Source organism: Ammospiza caudacuta, chromosome 1 (assembly GCF_027887145.1).
Source record: "Ammospiza caudacuta isolate bAmmCau1 chromosome 1, bAmmCau1.pri, whole genome shotgun sequence".
Lineage (NCBI taxonomy): Eukaryota > Metazoa > Chordata > Aves > Passeriformes > Passerellidae > Ammospiza > Ammospiza caudacuta.
In genome coordinates, this window is record NC_080593.1 from 89375317 (window position 1) to 89400539 (window position 25223).

The window sequence follows — 25223 nt, forward strand, 5'->3', positions numbered from 1 at the left end:
AGTTACATATAGGTGGACCTATAAAAGTGCCATGTCATCTGGTAACAAAATGTGATGAAAATCAGCTCTGTAGGCTCTATAAAGATCTTGTTCCTAAAGAACGAAATGAAAGTTTTATCTCTATTCTCCCTGTTCTACTCTCTGAAAGATTCAGTATTTTGAGATACCATTAATGTTCTACCACCATTTTCAAAGATGTTAGTACTAGTTCAAAACTCCAAAACATACACATTTTAATGTGTTGTAAGTTTATACTATTTAATCAATTGTCTTTCTATTAAATTTAAATCCACCCCATATTTTGTAGTCTCGAGCATATGTACATTGTCAACAAGATAACAGAAATGACAACATAGGAATATCCATTTGTTTAAACTTACAGTAAATTTATCTTAAGTTTCTTCTTACCCATGAGATTTGTTTTCTTTAATGTTATTTTCCTATATACTCCCCTTACGACTTTGAAAGAAAGAAATCCTTTTGCAGTAAGAATTCTGTGTTCAGAGAGCTGCTACATGACAAGCAATGCTCAGTTGGTTCCATCCTACTGTCTTTAGAATGAGAGAACTCTCCAATTCCACTTATGCTATTATATGGACAAAGGCCAAGCTTCAAGTATTCTGCTTTTCCACAGTTACTTTCTACTATTTGTTGATGAAAATATAATTATGTCAATGAACATAAAGCATACTTATGCATATGTAAATATTAGCCTAATGTTAATTCAAAGTGCAACATCTATCCAAATTTTGAACCTTCACAGACCAGAACCAGGTACCACTAAAACACAAACAACCCTGAAGAATTCTCAACTTTAATTTTCCACTGATAATACTGACATTCTTTAAAGAGAAAACACTGAACTCTATGCTTTAGAAGAAGTGATCCTGTTCAGGTCTAGTTCTCCAAATTCTGACAGATTAGAAAAATTCAGCATATTTCAGCAATAATTGTAAAAGCAGAGAAAGTAAAAAACCTAGAAAACTTATTTAAAATATCCAAAATTCAGAGTACATATTTTTATCCATATATCTTGTATCTATGTCTAGTCTCTTCAGAAAGCACGTTCCATTTTAATAATGTACTACTGCATCATTTAATATATTTCTGCTTATTTGTCTTCTGGATAATTATGCCATGTGATATCCATATTTAATTTCTTTAAAATATGGAACTGTCAATTAACACATCATCCAGAAATGAATTTAATGTGGAGAAAAACATCTTGATACGAGAAACAGTTTCTCTGAAGCAACAAAGAAAGATTTCACTAGTGGGGAAAATCTGTTCAGAGCAAAACTTTTTGTTCTTCAATAAGTACATGCCCTTCAGTTCATGACCAGCCGACTCCCAGACTGACCACAGACCCAAGTTATTCTTTGGTCTCTTTGGTCACAGAGATAAAACTGAATTATGCTGGCAATTAAAATAAACACACAAACACAGAGTCAGGCTGAATTTTTCTGCTAATGTAAGCAGAACTTGGATACAGAAATTTTCTGCAGCTGGTTTCAAATCCTTTTGAGAAATGGACCTTATGACACTACCAGAGTGTGGCAAAGCCTGTTCTTAGGCTGATATCAAGGTTAGATAATCAAGAAGGGCCATCCTCACAGAAAAGTACAGCCTCCCTCATTACCAGCTCAGTACTCAAAGAACATAAATCTGCAAAACCCTTTTCTTAGGCCATAACACAGCAGGGTAGCTGCACTCCCTGCTTGTTTCATGTAGAGCAGTAATGAGTTCTACATCACCCCTGTGAACAGCTCAGCATCACAGCTGCAGTAAAGGAGGCCCTTACAATTCCTGGATGGAGGAGGTAACCAGCAGTGGCACCCTAAGGATACACTGAAGTTCAGGAGAGAAATCAGTTGGGTTCAGAATTTCAAAACAAATCATAGAATGGTTTTGGTTGGAAGGAACCTTAAATGTCATCTGGTTCCAACTCCCCTACCATGGCCAGGGACACCTTCCACTACTCCAAGTTGTTCAAAGCCCCATACAGCCTGGCCTGGGACACTCTAAAGAATGGGACAGCTGCAACTTCTCTGGGCAACCCATTCCAGTGCTTCACCACCCTCACAGCAAAGAATTTCTTCCTATCTCATCTACATCTCCCCTCTCTCAGTTGGAAGCAAGTTCCCTCTTGTTGTATCACTACATGCCCTTGTACAAAGTCCCTCTCCAGCTTTCTTTAGGTACCAGAAAGCTGCTTTAAGGTCTACACAGTTCCTTCTCAATGGTTCCCGTTTTGCACTCACTGCCTAAAGGAGGAAATGGGGAGCAAATTTCACTTGTATAGTGCTAGCCTTCAGGCCAAACACTACACTTAAAGCTGTGTAAACATCTGTTTACAAAGAAAAAATATACTACTATGCATTAATTTAATACCATTTTGAATTCCTCACTTTACACAGATCCTTGTGCAGGGCAGGTGGCAATTATGCCAGCTCACTGACAGACAAGACAATTCCTAGGGCATGGTGGAGACAAACAATGGAAACTATATACTAACATGTTGGTCCTCCTCTTACTCTCCTTCTACTCCACTTCCCAGTATTACACACATATATGAACACATAGCATGTAAAATACGTACTAAAATCAGACTAATTCTGGATATACTATGGTGAAAATAACTATTTTAACCTATCAGATAACTTATATTTCAATCAATATCCAATGTCCAACAGACAAAGTTAAAAAACAAAATCAGTCTGCAGAGAACTGCAATAAGACTTGGGAAAATACAACTTTTGGGTGCACTTTTGAATGTCCTATTAGAAAGCATAGTGTAGTCTAAGATATCTAAACAATACAACTTCCTCCGCCAAATGTTTATTCTCAAATAAGGTAAATTGGATAAAATAAGTATAATATTAAAAAATACACACAAATCTTACACACAATTCTACTTAAATGTATCCACAGTTTTTCTGCATGGTAAAATAATTCTACTGAAAGCTGATTCAGAAGTTTCCCTTGTTTTCATTTAAAAATGAACTGATATATTAAATCAGTACTAAAGGTTATAAACCTTGCAGAATAAAATACATTAAAAATACAGAGTACAAGCCTCCATTAACTCCCTTTCCCTCCCCACACCCAAATAAAGAGACCGTACTGAAGTACAAAAGACTGAACAGAATAGTCCTACTGAGCCACAACGTCTTCACTGTTTACATCTTTGCATTTCTGAAAATATGTACTGACATCACTACAGGAATTTATAATGCCTCCTTCTTTCAGGAGGAGTCCTTTCTACTAGTCCTTTGACGGAGAAGCATATCCCAGTTGAGGCGTTTCCTTTAAATATTAATTACTTATTCACAGTTGATAATGATCACCAGATCTGTTTCTTTGTGGTTCCCATATCATATAGAAGACTTTTATCCAGACATAATCTGCATGCCAAGATTTTATGACATTGAAGTTGGTTGGCTTGAAAGTAAATTAAAACAGCACTTTTTAATTCCACTTCATAAGCAGTAATTCTGCAATTTGTTATGACAAAGCTACATCTTTAACATCCTTTGGAGATACCACGCCTCAGGGAGGGTCCCATATTTCATCTGCAGCTTTCAAACAAATTTCTATGTATTTAAAAAGAAAGTAGTTTTCCAAACTTACGTTGACTTTGAAGCTTTGTACTGAGCCATCCAAAAAGTGGACGTTACAGATTATTTCTGATCGGGCTTTATCTTTTGGTAGCTCTGATGCTCGTATGTTATTTATCCTCCCACCTAAGGCTCGTAAACGGGAGTTCATAACTATTGCTGAATAACCTATAAAACAAAAATTACGTTTAATGACAGTTCTTATAATTCTCTATATTTGTTTTTCAGAGTAACTTACAACATCATGAAGACCTCATTACACCCCAAGCTAACAAATGCTTCTTATAGAAAAGAATAAGTTGTAAAATTAGCCTGTTGTAAACCAGAACATAAATGCATAAATATGGAGGGGTTCCCATACTGTAAATGGGAACATTATCAAGAAAATTACAGGTAATCCCTGCAATGTATACCTGGGTTAGGCATGAGTCACTGCCTCAGTTTAAATCAGTAAAAAACCCCAAACAGCTACTATAATGTAGGAAGGCAACATCAAGACAAGTTTTTATCATCTGTAGCCAGGAAACCCCTTACCCCCTTTTACATTTCCTACATATTTCTGCATTTACAATACAAGTTCCACTACAATAATTCTGTTTACTCTCAGGTGACAAAACAGTCTTGAGTTAATGCAAATCAGGTTCTATCAAGTAACACTTTGTTTCAGGAATATATATGCAAACACCATATGTAAGGCAAGCAGAACTAACTCTTAAAACATGTCAATATTTTACAGTCTAGCATACATCAATTCAGGAAGCCAGAAATTAATATCAAGGAAGAACATCCCACAAGAAAACACTTCTTTTGTTGCTTAAGCTTTTTTCTTTAAAAAAAAAACAAAACTCTTAATGAAAACCAAAACTCTAAAAACCAGTATTTACAAATTAAAACAAACAAAAGAACAACCCATCAAACAAAAAAAGCCATTCATTGAAATAAGAAGTGAATTAAATTCAGACAAGCCTGTAAACATTTCAAGCCTCTCTTCACTGGATCAGTTTACCAATTAACATCACAGCGTTTAAAGCCAGTTGGCAAGCGAAGCAGGGGATAGTTTTCCAGGTTAATTACCATACCAATTACCAAACCATTCCTCACTTATAAGGGGACAGCTACAAAGAGACTTGCATAATGCGAGTGTTACATAGACTGCTGGCCAAACTAGACGGGACCTATATGAGCACTATTTTGCCATCTCCCCTTTTTTCTGTATCTGCCTTAAAACACAGGCTGGCTTTTCTTTTATGCAGCTACAGAAATTGACCAATTTAGAAAAAAAAAATCACTCAAAATAGCAAAGCATTGCCTCTACTACATATCTCTTTGAAAGGGAAACATGAAAAGCATGAAGAGCCATGAAATGTACAGTTGCATAAAGTGCTCTTTTTGGGGTTGCAAAGACAACAAAGCAGCGCAGTGATCCTTCTCAAGTCTGTGTAATCTATACTCAGAAGCAGCTAAAACAATTGCCTTCTCACAGACAGCTCAGAAGTCAGACACACATTGGCATTCAACACTTCCAACAACACTCTCATGGGTTTTCCTGTCAGCCAATTGATAGTTCACCACTGTATATTTTCTAAAATCAAAACTGTAAGCTATCAAGACTCATTTTTTTAGCCAGCATGCATTTTTTTACTCAGAAAAGGTGTGGGTTGGGGGTTTTAGATATTTTTTTCTCTGGTTCTTTTTTTTTCTTTTGTTTTTAAATGAGGGGATAAAAAGGAAGAGGTAATCTTTAGGAGAATTATGAACAATATTTCCATATAAACCACCAAACACTCCTGTTGCTTAGAAATTTTTCTTGATATACAGTCTGCATTTAATCATAGTTTTGGTTTTGGGGTTTTTATATCCAGAAAATGGGCTAATTCATGACCGGTTGCTGTTAAATAAAACATACAGTTATCCAATTATCAAGAGTATACAAAAAGTTGATGACAAACTAGGATTGTAAAGGAAGCCTTCAGTCTCACATTCTCTAATTTTCTAGCAGCTAAGTTTTAAACTATTTATTAAGCACTATGTTCACCTTTCACCAAAAAGTCAAGTGGCTACATGAATTATACTACAAAGTCTTTTCTCCACTCTCCCCCTCAGCTGGCAAAAAACACCTTCTCATTTGCAAAGTAGCTCTCTACCCACTAGTCCAGTGTTAAGTGGAAGGTTATCCTTCACTGTGGGCCAGCCACTAGATGAGAGAGAATGTTTTGGCAGCCAGATTCAAAGCTTCATCAGCCTGGCCTTAAGGGCTCAGTCTGCATTCCAACACCTAACAGTCCCTAACACAGACTTCTCCATTCCTGGGAGAAAGGCTATTTGACCCCTTTTGCTTATAATGCCCGACCTGTCTTACACTTCCACCATTCCCTCTCTCTATGCCCTAATTATATTCAAACTTTGCCAGGCTTCAGCAGAGCGCAACAGTCCACAGGAGTCTCCAGCACCCTGCTCCTGGTCTACCCAGAGGGAGTAAACAGTGCTCAGCCCCTGAAGCCCTAGTGCAGAACATGCTTCAAGTTAAGCTACACCTGGAGACCCTTCAGACATTTTGATACCTAAGTCTAAACCCTCTCCAGCACAGCATTATTTTTTCAAGTGTTACAATATAGCCAGATCTTGCTACTCACTTGTTCAAGCTTCCAGTGCAGAAGCCAATAAAATAGCACCAATAACATTTATATACATATGTGCTTGCAATCCAGAAAAAAAAAAAAAAAAAAAAAAAAAACAAGAAAAAAACACCAGCAAAAAAGAAAACTCTTATAACTGCAAAAAAATTAACCTGAATAAATCAAACTGAAGATTTTTATTTAAATGACTGTGCATAGTAGCACAAGTAATTACAGGTCCATTTCATACCATGGTCCCTCTATAGGAAACCCAGCCTATCTATCTCCTGGATAACCTAAGCCATCCAGGAGCTAACAGTAACACATACTTTTGTATTGCAGTTCATTATAAAATGAGAGGTGCTTAGTTTGAAATTTGTAGTCTTGTGCTAGTTTTTCAGTTACCTCTGGTTTAACACCTTCAGGTGATCTGCTGGATGCTGGGTTATATGCCCCAAGTGAAGCAGTGAGTTGGAAATTTATAATGAGAAATTCAAACCTGCTACTGTGACCAGTTTGCATTGGGTTCACAAATGAAAACCTGAAATTCCTTTATTTTTACCATTTTATGTAAAATCACACCAGGAACACAGAGTTCATAGTTTGTGCTTATGGCAAGCAAAGAGCCCCAGCTGGGGCTATCCTCAACAAAGCCAGCTGACCACAGGAACTGTGCCAAGACAGGGACAAATGGCTGAGTGTTTGGATGCCACAGCTATCAGTCAACTGGAGCTCAAGGGGACTAATCAAGGCCTAGGGAACTGCCACCAGCTGGAGTCCCCAGCAGAGAAAGCCACACCTTCTCCTTCCCACCTCCATGGCCTTGAGCACCACTGCGCCAAGTGAGCTCCTCAGGGAGCTGTGTTAGGAGTGTCACAGCACAGGAACCTGCTGACACCACTTTTGTATGTCCCACCTCAGCGTGCCACATGCTCAGCAAGTCTGCAAGGAAACAACTTAGAGAATCCCAAGCCTAAAGGGCAAGGGAAGGAGAACAGGAGACAGGTGAGCAGCTGAGTTGTTGGCACCTGCTCCATGACTTTTCATCCATAAGTGAGCTGTTTAAAGCTGCATTTTAACTTGGGCCAGATTACTGGAATGGCTTATGGACCCCAGTGCAACACGTAGAAGCACATGAAGGAACCTGCAATGGCAACTGCTTCTGGGGAAGGGAGAGGGGCCACTGAGATGCCCAGCACAACCAGAAACCTTACGCTTCTAAGACAAGGGCTCTTAAGCCCCAGCAATCACCCTCCAGCCCTGAGCAACCAGAACCAGCCATTACATGCAAATCTCAGTTCCTGTTTGTAGCCTCAGGAAGAAGGCTGATTCAGAAATGAAACCAAATTTTAAAAACCTGTAAGACAATTTAATATTATCAACAAGTCAGTACTTCAATGATTTTTCCCTTAAAAAAACCCAGGAAGTTGGGAGGTATATTTTAATTAAACAAACAATCAAAACACATTGAAAACACAGTTATTTTCACAGTTATAAAGTATAAAACAAACTTGTGGAATTCTATCCCATAATGAAATCATGCAGTAGGCTTACAGGAGAAATACAAGAACAGATATGGAAAGAAGTTAATGTTTTCCAAGTACATTAAACACATTTCTGGACAAGTTTGGTTATGCATGCCTTCTCCTACAGTAATGTTGCAGTCAAGCAGAACAAAAATAACATGTTTTCCTCATCTTTGGTATTGAAGACTGACTTTTAAAACTACATTTTTTCCATACCAGCATTTGATTTCTTTGGAAATTGCTGGTAAAAAAGCATAAGACTCCATTATCAGTATAACTGCTATTAACTTATTTTTTACCAAGTAATTAAATCAAGGGCAGATTTGCTGAGTATACACTCAAAGACCTTCTACATATAATCACACTGTGTATAACTGTTAATAGACTTGTTGGGTTTGTGATTGTTTGAGGCCTTTGTTGTTTTTTTGGGGTTTTTTTAATAAATTATTTATTACCTCCACTTCTTCAGGTCAGTAGGGATAATTTACTCCTGTAAATGGGTACACTCATGTTTTTTGTAGGAGGAGACTACTGCACTAAGTTTTTTCAGTTTATTACAGACTTGACTGAAAACACTGGCCTCTAAAAAAATCAGAGATATTACAGAATCAGTGGGAATGTCATATACAAAAGGATAGTGCTTCCAACTCACTTTCATTGTCTGAGTGACCACCCCAACAAGGAAGGGGAAAACAGTAGTACTAACAACATGGTCAAGTCTTGTATGTCCTTTCAATAACAGTGACATTTTATGGTTATCTGTTTCTTTACTTAAAAGGTACAAAATAACTGACATGGGAATGGAAAGAGGTATAACAAAGTAAAGGTGTCTTTGTGGCAATGTATATCCCTAAGACAACTGATACAAATGCTCTTCAGCATGCATCAGCCCACGTAGTCAAGAATTACTTACACAGAGCCCTATCTATCATCAGTGCATCTTAATGATGACTAAATTATTCAGCCAGATTTTCCAAATAGAAGAATTAGGCTTAACTCACAACGTATGAAAACCAGGTTCTGCTTCCACCTTCTGCAGAGGAAATGCTTCATCTTTTCCACATTCCCAATAAGAAACTAAATGCCCCCCTATTAATAAAAAATTCAGCTCTTCTATTTCTCTTGGGAAAATCTCAAGAGGTATTTACCACAATACAAATTACCAAGCATTACTAAAGCAATACCCAAAGTAAAAGATAAACGTCAGTTTGAGCAGTGGGTGCAGATCACCATTTTATCCTTATTTGTAGTTATTTCTTCACCAAAATTTCCTGACATATTCATGTAAGTTATATAGAAGGTAAGTGTGGAAGCCAGAAGCAACATGACGAAACTTCACATTACTTGGAAAAACAAAAGCTAAAAAAAATCCGATCCAAAGTAATTAAACCATAAATATAGAACAAGCATGAAAGCTTTAGATGATTAAGCCTTATAGATTATGGTATAAAAATACCTCCAAACTGAGATATAAAGAATAAAAGACTTGTTGCAGCATGGCCTTCCTTAGAACAGGAATAAAGGTTAATATCCATATTGAAAGTTGGTGCATGTGTGTAGATACACACACAACTTCCAAAGCAGTAGCTGCAAGTTTTCAAACTACTTCTCTTTAAGAAGGGCAGCAATATCATTATAATAGAGACTCTTCACAGCAAAGTTAAAATCAAAAATTAATTTTATTAAAGATTTGGCTTTCTTAGATTTGTTTCCAGCGGCTATGACACCTATGACATTTTCAAGCACAGCAAAACTACTTATCTGCCGTGTAAACAACCAATAGGTCTAGCTAAGTATTCTAAGAATGATATCAAAAATTGAACTACTAGTGCTTAAATCATTCTAGTTATCATCTTTGGTTTTCCAGAAAAAAAAAAAAAAACCAAACCTATAGGCAGAGATCCTTCACAGAAAATTAGTTCATATAAGCAAAAAACATAGGCATTTTGAAGTTATACCTCAAACAGGCATAACACATATTGCCAGCCCATAATTTACCAGAACCAGCACAGAACTGAGCAAAGAGAAAACATCCTTCCACAGTAAAATATAATGATACCTCTTCTTCATTTAATAGCCCTTAATGCCAGAGTTCACCCACAAATAAACCTTCAGGGTAGACCACATACAGTATGACACCTCTATTTGTTTATTTAGAGCGCATTTCAAAGCATTTTAGTTTCAATGAAGGTAGGTACAAGGAAGAAAGACTCATTCTAAAAACAAAAACCAGACCACAACTAATTGTGAATGCTCTTTCCTCTTCTAACCAGCATAGAATTGGAATCTAGCTTTTTATTTCACTTTTAAAAGGCATAAGTAAATAAACTAGATTTGTTCCTAGGAATGTCTAGGAATCAGGTACCTACCTATCTACAGTAGTCATTGACTCTCAGAAGAGAATCCAATATATGCAGGTGAATAAATTTTAAAAAGTCCCTATACCACAACAAGAGGTTAGATGCTTAATTAGTGCAAAAAATAAGTAATCAAGTGATTTGCAAGCCTTTCCTGCACTTCATTTAGCTTTTCATTATAACACAACCCTGGTAAATTCACACTGCAAAGAGTTTTCATGGGAAATCCAGCTATTTTAAACTCTGGATTCAGCAAGACCAGAAATGAATACCAAAAGCAGACTAGTAGAGATGGATGGGGAAGGAAATATGCCTTTCTTCTCTAGCATTATAATGTACCCTGACTGACATGCCACTGAGACCCCACTAACCCAATATCATACTGAAGGTAATGCCAGCAGTGTGAGCAGCTGCAGTATCCGGTGCAGAAAAGCCATGCACCACAGTAAGCTACCAATCCTCATTTCAGTTCTGCTGCCTGGGACCTACATACACTCATGCAGCTGCACTGGGAACATTATTTCTGTTGGGGACCATTCTAAGTGGCAGAGTAAAAACACTAAGTGACCAAATTATCCTGAAAAAAAAAGGGAATAGTCACATCAAACTTTTGTTCTATATATGCATATATACTCATTCCAATGCAAGTCTTAGAGACAAAGATTTAATTTCAACTTTTCTGAGACCCTTGTTTCTTCCTGTCCTCCCCTTTTGAAAAGGGCGTGCTGTAAAGATTTACCAAAAAGATTTTTACCCAAAGAGTTGTAAAACATGCACAGCTTCAGCCATCCCAACAGTTCTTGCTGTTAAGACTGAAGAGGCAGAACAGGCTGCCATCAGGGTAACAGAGATTATTAGACCAAAATAACCATACTCTTTATATAGTAATAGCCTTTACATGGGGGACTGGGGGTTAGAAGGATTATCCCAGCCTTTCAGCAACATGCTCAGCAGCAAAGACTGCTTATCTGAAAACTTAATCTTGAAATCAGATAACCTAAAGGTAACTAAACTCTAGAAGAGCTTATTGGTGGAAAAACAATACTGACCATGAATTTCAGTGTTGTTCAGATCTTGTGTTTTTAACGTCCCTTATTCCAACTTCTGAGGTAAATATTTTGGTCACATTTGATTCAAAAAGATTGTATGAATAACTCCTCAAACTTCCAGGGTATAAATCTGGTAATGCCAACTTCACAAATGCTCTTTTGCATACATACAATAAAACCACACAGGTAAGGCGCTGTAGAATCCAACGTGTCATTTCAGAGAGAATGAAGCATTATTGCTAGACCTAAGACACAGCATTAGCACAAGTAAAGAGATGGTATCTACTGCATGCAGAATGACTGAGAGCAGAAAAACTAGGGGGAGGAAAAAGCAAGAGACCTCCCTACACTGCTAAAATACTGTGAAATACAGGTGAGAACAAGACACACCTACAATGCTTTCACATTTTTTGCAGATTTTACTGCTCACATCAGAAATCTTTATGATGCTCATTTTCAAAAACCATTTCTAAAATAACACCTTCAGCCAGTGTGTTGAGGGCAGTAAACAGCATGCTGCTTCACTTCCTGCACAGTGCCAATCAAAGAGTTCAGGAACTCTATGGCTTCCTCTATTGCCTGCCTCAGCTTTAAGCAGACCACAGAACAAAAGAAAATCATCTCACCAAAAAATGCAAGGGCTACCATTACTTTATTTTCCAAATAATGCCTTTGGGTGGTAACTAACAATGTTGCATGAATTCAAAATAAAAATTGCTGAAAGCCAAAGTTCACCTTCCCCAGCTTGGTAGTGCCGTACACTAACAACACTGAAGAGTGGAAGTGAACACTGAGTCAAAGTGAAAGCTGAGCACTGCAGTGCCCAGCTGTCAACATTTTCCATAAATATGAGAGTTTATATAGAATAAGTAATTTACACCTTCAAATTTTCAAAACCAAGTAAATAAGCATCCACCACTGAAATTTATAAAGACAAGCAGCTAACATATTCAGAAATCTTAGTTAGCAAATTAATCATCACACCCAAAACTGAAATACAAAAAATACCTCATTCTATTGGCAATGAGCCGTGTGTCATGAAACTTTTGTATGACACATAACATGAAACAAGAACCATCATGTCAATTTTCCTGCCAAGTAAAGCTGTTACATTTAAGCAGAATTATAATCATCTGCATGACAGATTCAAGATGAGATGTAGAAAAATAACCAAAGCTTTAAGGATTAAAACGTATTTCCAAAACATGCTTTTAGAGGGAAATTCTACTTTTTTATTATATCCGTAGTATGATACTAATCAAACAGTCAAGAAACTTTCGCTTCTACTTCTGGTTTTAAAAATGCCCTAAAGTAAAACTGGGATTATTCACACAAATCTCACACTATCCACTATGCTTACAGGTTAATATAAATCTCTACCCCATATAGGGTAACATAAACAAATACATATAATTTTCACTTTTAAGAATGTTGGTGAGAGTGTCAGAAAAGTATCAAGTCCCCATATAATGTACTCTATGTGAGACACACTCTTTTCTGATAGCAACTTTGAACTGTTGTCCTCCACTTATAAGTTAAATCACAAACTGCAGAAAATGCCTCTTATGGTACAGGCATATTAAAAAAAAAAAAAAACCAACAAACACCAGCTTTCTAAAACAATCCTCTTCTCATATCTCAAATACATGCCTAGAGTAATTTTTCCCGTGCATATTAACCAGACAAATAAAAGAGACCTTTTACAACTTTTGCCTCCAATTAACACAGTATGTTTGAATGTCAAAGCTACAGTGATCTAAGATTTCAGTCTTTGCGACAGGACTCATGCCATTGTACCTCACAAAGCAAAACATATTTAAGCTGTTTTTTAAGAAGCAGGTAAACAGCAGATTGCATGCAGAACAGAGTACAGACTCAACATAAAGGTGTGAATCTAGATGTTCACATACTATTTCTGATGCTGGCACTATTGACATTTTGTGAGCCAGTCGCTTTCCTCCACCTCAAATTGAACATGGACCAGGACAGAAATAATTGGCAAAGCATACTTTTGAAAACTGTGAAAAAGCAGGGGTATAGGTAGCTGGAGTGTGGATACACTTAAAAACTTGTTCTTCTATATAAGGTCTGAATGGCCCTTAAATCTGTCAGCTCAGAAATGCTGCTGGCAGTGGTGACTGCCATTTTTTTGCCAAGGGGGAAAGAAGGAAAGAAAACACCTTAATCATGGATGTGAGAGTATTAATGAGTACTAATGTCATGGAAAGCTAACTCAGCCTTTAAAGAAAACAGAAATTCCACACAAAATTCAGTGCTGGATTGTTAAGAAATAGCCTGAAATTGAGAAATAGCCTGAAATTACAGATGACCAAAGTTTCCTTTGTGCATGGACACAGATGAGTAGCGGATCAAGATGTGCCACTGTTACCCAGTGTTTTCCACTGTGGGCAATCTGCTCAATCTGCTCAATCTACTTCTCAACACAACAGAGGACTGTGTACCATTCAGGCTTGGGAAGAAAAAGTCTTATTACTGGCAACAAAAAAACCCAGTTCATACATTTTGCAAGAAAACATTTCGGACCTCAGAAGAAAACCTATCTTGTAAATTGCGTTAATGAACAAAAAACTCTTCAGAATTACTATGAATTATCTTTCTGAACCCAGATACTTCTTTTAGAACTTAAAGCTTAAAACTTCACAGAACTGTTTTCTATACATTCCTGTTTCATATATTTTATAATACACATTCTGATGCAAGCCTTTGAAATATGTTCCGTTAAGCATGATAGAAGACTTCTGTTATAAATCCTATGGCTTCAAAAGGTCTCCAAAAGGATTTGGAACACAGCACAGGCAATCCGCAGTTAACCACAGAATACTATTGAAAAAGATTAAATGGTAGAATAATCAAATGACAGCAATTCTTCCTTTAAAAGAAAAAGGAAGGACACAATAGCAATCTGCAAATTGGAAGTTATGCTATGAAGGAGAACTTCAAGCTGTATGGAGAGAAAAAAGTATTTCTTTTAAAGACTATAATTCTATAATGCACTTTATACTCCAGCACTGTTCAAAATTATGAGTTCAGGAGATCCTCAAGTCTCACAAAACTAGTTGAAGGAATTACACAAAGTTCTACTTCATGATTATTGGGAAAGAATTTAAAAACGTGCTGCAGAAGTCTTGCATCTTGGAGTCAAAACCTAAACAACATGATAAAATTAAAACACCTCCTGATACTTTGATCATAACGTCTTGTTTTTACATATTCAGATAAACAAAACTGAAGTTGTTCACGTAAGAAGTTTACTTGCCCTGTGAGGGGACTAAGGGAGAAGAACACCTCCAGAAAATTTACAACTTTTTATATGGGCATCTAGTGATAGGAAAGGGGGTAATGACTTAGGCTAAAAGAAGAGAAATTCAGTTTAGGTACTAGGCAGAAAATCTTCACTATGAGGATGGTGAGGCACTAGGATGGGTTGCCCACAGAAGCTGTGGATGCCTCACCCCTGGAAGTGTTCAAGACCAGGCAGCATTGAGCTTTGAGCAACCTGGTCTAGCAACCTGGAAGGTATTCCTGCTCATGGTAGGGGTCTGGAACTAAGTGATCTTTAGGGCCCCTCCCAACCCAACCCAACCCATTATATTTGATTTGTAAGTCAAGAAGAAAAAGCAAACACACACTGTGGAAAGCCAGTCTAGGAACATCTGCATTTTGTAAGCACTCGCCAGAGATGAACAGCTTACTGCCATTCTTTCCTCTCTTCATCTCATCTTCTTCCCGCATTTATGACTAATAGAAGTATTCGTATTTTAAGCTTACGAAAGCACACTCTCTCTTCCCTTTTCAAGTTTTTTCACAGACTTCAAAACATCTAGTATCACAAGAATTTGTATCAATAAGATCAAACTGTTCTCCAGGACCTGCAGGAGCACTGACAGCAGCTCTGCAGCTTTTGTACAAGTCCTCCTCCTCCTGCACAAAGAGAATAGGCAAACAAAAAAAAAACACAATGTCATCCAAACTGGATAGACATTTTTCCAATTCCTGCATGTGCTTCGACATCCTTACTTTAAAAGAAGAAAGTAATTCCTCCACACAGTGAAGAAAAGATAAAGTAAACATACTACAAAACACGTCCTAGCTTGCAAACAATTTGTGCTTTCTGGTTTTCCTTAAGTATTTAAACAGTGTATGTTTCAAACCAGCAAAATCCAAACATTTACATCTTTACATCCCTGTTAGACAATTTTATGTCCACCCTACAAGATTAACATACACCCTGTGACCATGGTGCACCACACTAGAAGGAGACTGCTCCAAAAAGCACTCACCTAAAAGAGATGCTCCTGCATCTTCCCTCCACTGCAAATCCAGTGCCAGCTATCTCTTGGTCATTTTCTTTCTTTCAACACATAACTTCAGGCCCCAAAGAGCCAAAAAGCAACTTCCCAGTCAGGATTCAACAAGGTTTTGGTGCCAAGCTCAGGCTGGACAGCCCTATCCTTGGCAGCAGATATCTCTCTAGACCAGGGAAGGCAGAGCATTCCTCCACCATCACAGGCTGGAGTGAGTATATTGGGACAGCTTTTAGACAAATACCCCCTAAACCTTCTGCCTTGAGGCCACCAAAGCAGAGTGAGCATGAGCCACGCAATCCAAACTGGAGTTTGGGGGAGTACAATTGAATGGATTAGAGTGAGATTTTGTAAAGGAGTCTGGTAAAGAACTGCTTGCTCTTGGGTGAAGTACTGCTTTGGTTTTGTTGGGAAACAGGGAAGGGGGGCTGTTTTAGGGTTTTTTGTGTTTTGTTGTTTCTTCTCCAATTCTTCTACTGACATATAACACTGGCACAAGTAAGTCAGGCCACTTAGGTCCTTTTTGTTCATTTTTAACATAGCTGTCCAGCAAATGGGCATTTATAAAAAAGCCTCCTGTTGCCACCTGAAGTAATGCAAGTCTCTTCAGTCTTGTTAAAACTCCCATGCAGAGCCAAGATCACATAATTTAGAGATTTAAACCATCTCATTTTTGAGAATGCATCCCTATGTATCAACTGCTGCTATTTTTCAGAGTTTATAATTCAGAGCCTAGTTTGGTTTTTAAGTTCCAAATCATTCAGTGCACAATACAATGCCAAGCATTTTCAAACAAACACACCAAATTTTGCCAAGTAGATCTGACATGCCCCAAGCCTTTCTATTTCAGTTTTTGTATTCCTCGCTGGCAGGTAGAATATTTATCTACTTCCCACACAGCAATCTTAGCATGCTGTGGCAACCGATTACAGAGGAATGCAGGCACTAGGCCAGCATTGCTGGTTTATACTGAAACAGGAGCAAAAAAAGGAGAGCTCTGCTTACAGTCCTGAGATCCGGTATCTCTCCCAGTTTCCTCACTGCTCAGCACTTTTACAATGCAGAGGTAATGGGCAATGCCTCCCCACAGGCAAATTCCTCAAAACCTAATGTGGAAGGGCTGGGAGAGGTAGAGGGATTTGGCTGCAGCATCTCATCAGGTTAGAGCCATGATCACAGAATAGCTGGAATGAGAAACAGGACAGAAGTCCACAACTACTAATGGTTTTTTGCCCTTATGTTTGTTCATGACCCAGCAATACACCAGAAGTACATTTGAAAGGAAAGGCATCAAAACAAGGACTACTTGAAAACACAGTACTGTATTTCTAGTTTTGCTTAAGACTAGTCAATTGACCAGAAATGAACAGTACAGCAAATCAATGACAAACCAGCCTTTTTTTCCTGGAAATAGCTGATCATCATGAAACCTTTAATGGAGAAATTAATTTGAAATGGGCTCTTCAATGTCATCAAGCTTATTTTACCTTAGCAACTGAATAAAACAGATTAGCAACTTGATTTTGAAAGCTATTAGCTAAACCTTTACATAGATCTCTAATATTTAAGCTTATGCTGTAATCAGTAACAAAGGTAATGACCCCTACTCCAGATTGCCTACCCTAAATTACACCTAAATAAAAATACTCAGCTTTGTTTATTTTATCTTAATTGCTTTCCTAGAGCAAAATGTACCTTGTCACGACCAAGTAAGTGGTCTGCTTGCCCACGAGAGCTTTCTGAATGCGACATCAATATTTACTCATGCCGAATGCTCTCAACTGCTACATGATCTTTGGAATTAAAGTACAAATTCTGACCCATGCCACATACACTTTCCTACTATGAATAAAACCTAGTATTTCACCCAAGCAAGTTTGCCCCTTGCAAAAATGGGGTGGGGATTCAGCTTCAGCATGCACTGCAAATTAACTGCTAGATCTAGCCAAAACTTGCAAGGTATGTAACCTTCCACCGGGTTAAATTCATGCAGCAGCACAGAGCCACCCTCTTGAAGCATATGACAAGAACAGAAATTCTATCAAAGTAAAGGCAATTTGCAAGACTAGAAAGAATAGTTGGTAGGACAGTTTTGCTGGGGACTGACTGCAATGACAAGCTGGCTGCCTACCCTGAACCAGTAAACACAAAGCAGCCAAAGTGAATCACAGCAGCATGTTAGGAAGGGAGCTCTAAGAGATCTTCATAGCAGAGCTCTGGCTGGGAAGCACTTCAAAACCTTGAGGAAAAAGCAAGAAGGGAATGCCTCCTGCTTTATTTCTTATCATATTCATGAAGAAAGAGCTCCCTTTTCCATAAATTTCAAAAGCATTATATCAGATGAGTTCAAACATAAAAATAAATCAGGACTGATAAGACTAATTGAATCAGGAACTAGTGCAGGCTCTGAAGAATATAAGGGGTTTCAAGTAGAATAAGCAGAAGACCAGGCATAAAATCAAGTGCTGGATGAATAAAAGCATAATGAACAAAGCAAATGGTAACACAGGTATAACAACCATGCAGAGGTTGGAAGAAGAAGAAATTAGATAAGACAGTGAAGGGGAATTACCTGGCATCTTTAAAAAAATGAATGAAGTTGGCTCCTGAAGAACTAGATCAGTGCCAGGCAAAAAAAAAAAAAAAAAAAAAAAAAAAAGTATTAAGGATTTGTCCAAATTCCTACTACCACCCTTAAAAAAAAAGGGAGAGAGGTTAAACCATTGATTATTGTGAAATAAAATATGGTGTTTGGGGCATTTTTTTGGTTTGGGGTTTTTTTGGGAGGTCATGGTTGCTTGGTTTTTAAAATGTCCATTGAAGTTTCAGTATCTTTTGTGGGTTTCCCTTCATAAATGCTAGATAGCATGATTTCATGCTGAGTCTGAAGTGCTTCCTTGAAAGCACCCCATTTTAGTCCCAGCCAGTCTCAAGAAATGTTATCTGCACAGTTGGGTGAGAAGTCAGATGCATCCCATTCAACTATCTGACATTCTCTTACTACTGAATTTGTCACCTTTTTCTCCATCATGACTCAAATTATTTGTGTACAGACAGCTAACAGTGACCACATATACACCTTAACTTCTGTGACAGACATGTACTACTACACTTAAACACAGGTCTTAACATCTTGTTTTACAGATGAAGGTTTGATCTGCCACAAATATTTTGCCATCATTCACGTTTAATGCTTCAAGACCAACTCCTCAGGTCCACCTTATTAATATCTCCAGAAGGAGAGGGAAATGAAAACCTCAGAAGAACAAGGATGACAACTCTTTCTGGTGGTATTACTACAACCATCACCACAGACTGCACTAATTACTTTCTTCTACCTCAAGCTTTCAGTATGCAACAGTTTAGCAAACTATCACCTTCTTATCTCTAAGAACCTTTTGCTCAATGGCCAATATTAAATCATGAAAGGAAAAACTGGCAACATTATTAAAGATGTACAAAATTAGACAAGCACTGTAGTGTACTAAGCTTGTAAAAAAGAAATGTACATTCTTACTCATGTAGGTGGAATTAGAGGATTTATACTGCAATTTGCTTCAGAAAAAAACCAAAATTATTTTGATCAATTAATCAAACTTGGAGAGCAAAAAGAACAGAATATCAGGGTAGTTGAAGTAAAAATAAAACCTTAGGAGGCTGTAGAATTTTTGATAAATTTAGAAGTTCAGCTACTACAAAGTGTTATCAAACCTACAAAATTCAGTAATACAACTGCCATTACAAATGCAGTAAAGAAAGGATTAAAAAATTCAAAAATGCAGATTTAGATGGCTACTTTCCTCTGGTTTTCAGCCTTGCAAACCTCCAAAAGAGGCCTGAAAACTGAGCTTGGAAGAGAAGCCTGGCTGTGCTGGGCCCACTGCCGCCCCCAAAAGCGTGGCTGCAGGTCCCCAGCCCAGCACACCCTGCTGCAGGGACACCATTAAGCAGCCCCACGCTGGGAACACGGAGATCCAAGCTACTCATTAACCAGGGCTGGGCAGGAGGCTCCCAGAGCCCGCCCGGAGATGGGGCTGTTCCCAGAGCCAGTGCAGCACCTGCTCTCGCCTGGAACAAACTCCAGGGAAAGCCCCTGCCCCGGCACAGTGGGCACAGGCGTTCAAAACCACCAACCCCTCTGTTCTAGGACTAATCTGTTTGAAGATCTTCTCCCCCCTTCCCTGCCCTGTCACCTAAATTATAATATTTTTAATTGTGCAAACAGTAGTTAATTATAAATCTAGCTATCCAGAGAAAGGTGACAGCACACCAGAGCCTGGAGCAGCGCTCTGGTTCGAACATGGTCTGTGATGGATGCAATTATGCTAAGGAGTCACGAAAGAATAAAAACTTCTACATCAAACATCTCTTCTGAAAAGCAAGCACAATGCAAACACCTTTCTGCCCACTTCAAGAGCAGGTCCTAAAGTGGTTAGGTGCCAGGAAAACAAAAAAAGTAGGGCTGATCTAAATGCAAAGAAAATATGATATCAAATCATTTTAAACAAGCAACAAAGAAAAGAATAAATCATTAGCAACACCAGGTAAAAAAAAATACAAAGTTTTCATTTTGAGAAATGCTGACCTTGTAACTGTTTTTCTCCCTGCTTGAAATAATTTTACTAGCTAATGAAAAGAAATAAAAAAGTTAAAAAAGAACCTGATGAGTCATTATAAAACAGGCTTGTTAAGTATATCAGTATATATATGTACTCCTCTTCTATTGCAAAGTTAAGCACTGGAAACAGCATTTAAAACTTGCTAAATATACTCAAACGAAATCATAACTAAACCAAGTAGTCCCTGCACCTAATTTTACAAGCAAATCAGTCACAGGTTAACATAAAAGGTTTTGAATATTTAAGTATACTTTCCCATGAAGTAGCTTACAGGATTTTGTTATCTCCAGTAAGAGATCCTTAAGTTCCACTCTGAAAGCCAGGTCTAAATTTTTAGGTCTCCTGTACAAATTTTACATAGTATATGCACAGACATCTCCACAGACCTCAGGACTATTTCCTGAACCAGCAGACAGCAGAATTACCTTGGCAAAATTTGAAAGGCTAATTTGAAATGTCATACAGGGAATGCCAATAGATTACATTGACTTTGTAACAATTTCTACAATGAATGGCTGGGACAAAACCAAAAAGACACCAAGAAGGCCAACCACTACACCTGGCCAATTTGAAAAACAGACAGAAAAATTAAAAAAAGAAATCCACCAACAAAAATGTCCAGAAACCAACCACAAACTGGATATGTTTACTTCAAAGTGTTTTGAAACAAATATAGCTCCACCATTTATAAGCTTGTCTTAACATGTTCAATTTGTTCTGCAACAAACATATCAATATATATGTTATTTTCATATATATACATATACATAGACAACATGCCATCAGCCATAAAACCTTCATTCAGGCATTCATAATTTACATAAAACCAATAACAAAGGGGGGTAGAAAGTATTTGTTATTATTAGTCAAACGCTTTCTGATTAGGTTTGAAACTAGGTTGTTAAACACTACTCAAGTAGCATGGTGTGTGTCAAGCAAACTCCTTACAGGATGCAATCTCCATAAGAGCTCTTTCTGCTCTCATATAAGTAAAAATAACTATCACCATTATACCTATTTCTCTAATATAGAACAACAATGAAAATTCTTTTAGTAAGTTTATCATTGCATACTGGCAACGATATTGCATTGGCAGACTGATTTCTCACATTTTCCTTTATTTTAACAAGATTAATGTATACAATATATATATATATAAAATATTAATATTTTATATAATATTATTAATATTATATAATTATATATAATAGATCATATATTATAGATTATATCATTATATATATTACATTATATTACATTATATATAATGTATATATAATAATAAATATCCTTTATTTTAACATGATTAATGTAATTTCCATTATACTACCACAAATATCTTGGAAAAACATGGCTATACATGACCCAGATCACAGAATCATAGAAAAATCTAGGTTGAAAGGGACCTCTGGAGATCATCTGATCTAACTGTTCTTGAAAGTAGGGCTTTAAAATAGATTTTCCAAGGTCCCATCAGGTCAAACCATGAATACTTCCAGCAAGGAAGATTTCAGTACTTCTCTACATAATCTATTCCCAGAGTTACATAGTTCTCAAAGCAAATATTTTTTCCCCTTATATACAGGCATCTAATTAAAAAAAAAAAAAACACCAAAAATGAAGAAAACAGTAAACATAAGCACCCTGCAAATAAGGCAGAATAATAGAATTTATTGTCTGCAGAATATTTAAGTAACTAGAGATTTATAATAGATGTAATTGGTCAAGTCCTATAATTTTTACTAAATAACTTGATAATATATCAGTGATCCCTTTTGGTGAGTACCTCTGGCACAATCCACTATCCTAAGAGGGTCATATAGGCATTCCCAGATGCCTCTGAGCATGCAGCTATGAATGCTCTCATCTCTTAGGGTTCCAAGGTGCCAGCTCCCCAAGCCTGAGCCCTTCCCCTCTTCTCCCAGACCCCAGGCCTTTGCGAGTCCCACACATTCCTCCATACTGCCAGTCCTGCCCAGCCATCAGACAGAGGATGCAGAGAGCACCCGTGCAGGTAGTGACTGAACATAAATCAAGCAGCTGCTCACTCTCTGCCCTGTGGGCAGAGCAACACAGACATCTGCAGAGCCTTTCACAGCCCTAGGGCAGGCAGTAAGCTCTTGATGTAGTTCACAGCTTGAGGTCTGTAAGACATTACACATATAAAATGTGTTGAAACCAAGAGGATCGAGCATTACAGGTGCAGGGATGGACAACCAGCACGCTTTTTAAACGGCAAAACTCAGGAGTGGAGTGTTTATTTGACCCAATCTTGCTTGAGGTCACCTGACAGCACATCAGAGTTAAGTGTATGAAGAAACACAAACCTGTACCTCATTTACTTGTCACACATCAACTGCCAAAAGGGATCCCTATGAATGGAAAAGGACATTAATAAAGCCAGGCTCCTCATGCTGTCTAACCTTATCTGTTGGCAAGAGGTACATTTGCTGATTGCCTTGAAGGTGCCTCTAATCAATCCAGTAAAACAGGCTTTTCTATTACCCATGTTAAAAGTTCAACTTTGCCTATAACATGCAGATGGTTGTAAAGCCAGTTTTTCTCCACACTGCCAGAAAAGAAAAGCAAACATGCTTCAAGGAATGCTGTGAGCAGTCTCTAAGCAAGAGAGGCCATTTCACAGCTCTCAGTGCTGGCACGTGGCAGCTGAGGACCACTGACAGACACAGGACTCCTGCAGTGCTGTGACCATCTACACAACTGAGGTGACACCTACAGCAACACTTTCTTCAGAGCTTCCACAACATTAGGTCTCCTGTCTACTTCTGTAAAAAAAGTTGTAAGAATAAGCATAGTACCTTCACATTAGAAATAATTTTACTTAATTAAATAAACTATGCCTTCTAGTCCCTAAAGGGGGACTATAAGAAGAGAGGGAGTCTTTTACATGAACATAGTGGCAGGACAAGGGGGAATGCCTTCAAACTAGGAGAGAGTAGATTCAGGTTAGGTATTAGGACAAAATTCCTTCCTGTGGGGATGATGAGGCAGTGGATGCCTCATCTATAAAAGTGTTCAAGGCCAGGTTGGATGGGGATTTGGGCAACCTGTTCCAGTGAAAGGCGTCCCTGCACACAACACAGAGGTTGGAATTTGATGACCTTTAAGGTCGCTTCCAACCCAAACCATTCAATGATTCTATGATGATAAGCAATGGAGGAGACAGACCATGTTTGGTGGTTACACTAATGTGTTCATAAATGTCTGAGGGACAGAAGGCAGAGGGACAAACATAGGCCAAAAAAAATCTACTTTTGCCTTTGGTAAATGAGGTGATAATGAAGACACAGTGCTGGACACTTGCAAGACTAAGCAACATGAAGATTTATTTCCTTCATACCCAGTTAACACAGCTTGTAATTGTCTTTGGCAGATTACTTTGACATCCTAAAGGGAAATTTTAAGCCAGTTTTTATACTTCCTGGGTAATCAGCAAATAAAAGCAAAACTAAATAAGGATGACCATAGTACACAACACAACTCTACTCCACGTCAGTCCAACGTAGCACACGCTGGTTATCAAGTAACCGAGGCTGTATCTGACAATAGCAACAAAATCACTTGCTCCTTAGAGTACTTGGTGACAGAGCTAACTTTAGACACAATATTACAGATTCTGGAGGCTTGGTTTTAAGATGATATTAATTAATATCTGAAAATTCTGTTTTCAGAGCATATTATCCTTCAAAACTTCTTTTAATAAAGAGTTAGAATCCTCCTTTGTAAGCTAAAGAAAAGAAAATGGGTAACACATCATGAGAAAGGTTGGTTTCCTGTATAAAACAACCACAACTCCTCTGCAATCCTTTTGCTCCAAGAAGATGGAGGGTTGTTTTGAAGAAACATTATTTATATTGTGTTTTCAGAACCAAGAAGTCAACGCAAATAAGAAGAAATTATTTGAGTGATCCATTACCTTCACCAGAATCATACAATCACTTAGGCTGGAAAAGATCTCTAGGATCATCAAGTCCAGCCATTAGCCTAGCACTGACACCACCCATCCATTTCCCTAAGTGCCACATCTACATGCCTTTTAAATATCCCCAGGGATGGTGACTCCACCACTTCCCTGGACAGCCTGTTCCAAAGCTTGCTAATTCACTTGGTGAAGAAAATTTTGCTAATTCTGAATATGCCCAACCTCATATTCCACTGCATTACTGTTTGATTACCACAAGACCTCTGACAGCTCACAAGTCACATAAATTTAGTTAGAAATCAAGTATAGTTAGATGAATGACACACAGTAAAATCAAATGTCCTGCTATCTCAGGATCTAAAGCCAATATCAGGATCTAAAGCAAATATCAGGATCTAAAGCTAATATAATACTAACATATAATAAACAGGGTTTACCAGTTTAGCACTGATTTTAAGCAACTGCATAATTTTAAACAACCGTGTAATTCTTCTGTTCATAGTGACAAGGAGAACTAACTGTGAGGCTGCAACCCCATGCAATCTGCTCCAAAAAAGGTATGATGTTCCCAATTCATTCCAGGGAGATACTACCTGATATATGCAGAATGCTGTTGGCCAGTTCAGGCTTTGTAATTGAACAGCAATAGGACACTTAACATGATACATCAGTTATTTGGTACCTCTGGTCAAAAGCACCAAGTATCACATGAATGAATTGAAAGATTAAATATTTATCTGAAAAATAATAAAGCGCTATCTGTTCAAAACAGGTATAAGACAAAAAATCTCCAAAAACCACAAAAGACACAACCCACAGCTTTTCCCACTATCAAACACTGAATCACTTCCTAGTTACCAAGAGCCACTGTGCTTCCCTTAATCCTGGAGCCTTATCAGCTGCCAAGTGCCAAATCACCAGCTTCCTTAAAATAGGCACCTTTTCTCCAGATGTGCATTTACAATATGAATAGGAAGCACAGTAACCAAAGCTGGAGAATAAACTTCAAAAAAATTGAACTTAATGAATAGAAAGCTACTATTAGGACAGCTGCTTTACTACAAGAGTATTCTGGGGAGTTCTAAAATATGTTAGGGATTTCTGGTTTCTTGATTTCTAGTGCTCCCTGAATGGTGTGGTCTCACAAAAATTTCCTTCACTTATTAAATTTT

The 25223-nt window shown here is 37.8% G+C and overlaps 1 protein-coding gene across 4 annotated transcripts in view; it reads right to left on the bottom strand.

Moving 5' to 3' along the window:
- PTPN3 (protein tyrosine phosphatase non-receptor type 3) overlaps nt 1-25223 on the bottom strand; it is a 158928-nt gene that overhangs the window by 86527 nt on the left and 47178 nt on the right. For all 4 annotated transcript variants that reach the window (XM_058824036.1, XM_058824192.1, XM_058824115.1 and 1 more), the window contains exon 2: nt 3631-3785. In XM_058824036.1, coding sequence (XP_058680019.1) covers nt 3631-3785 — 155 coding nt within the window. The remainder of the gene's footprint in view (nt 1-3630; nt 3786-25223) is intronic.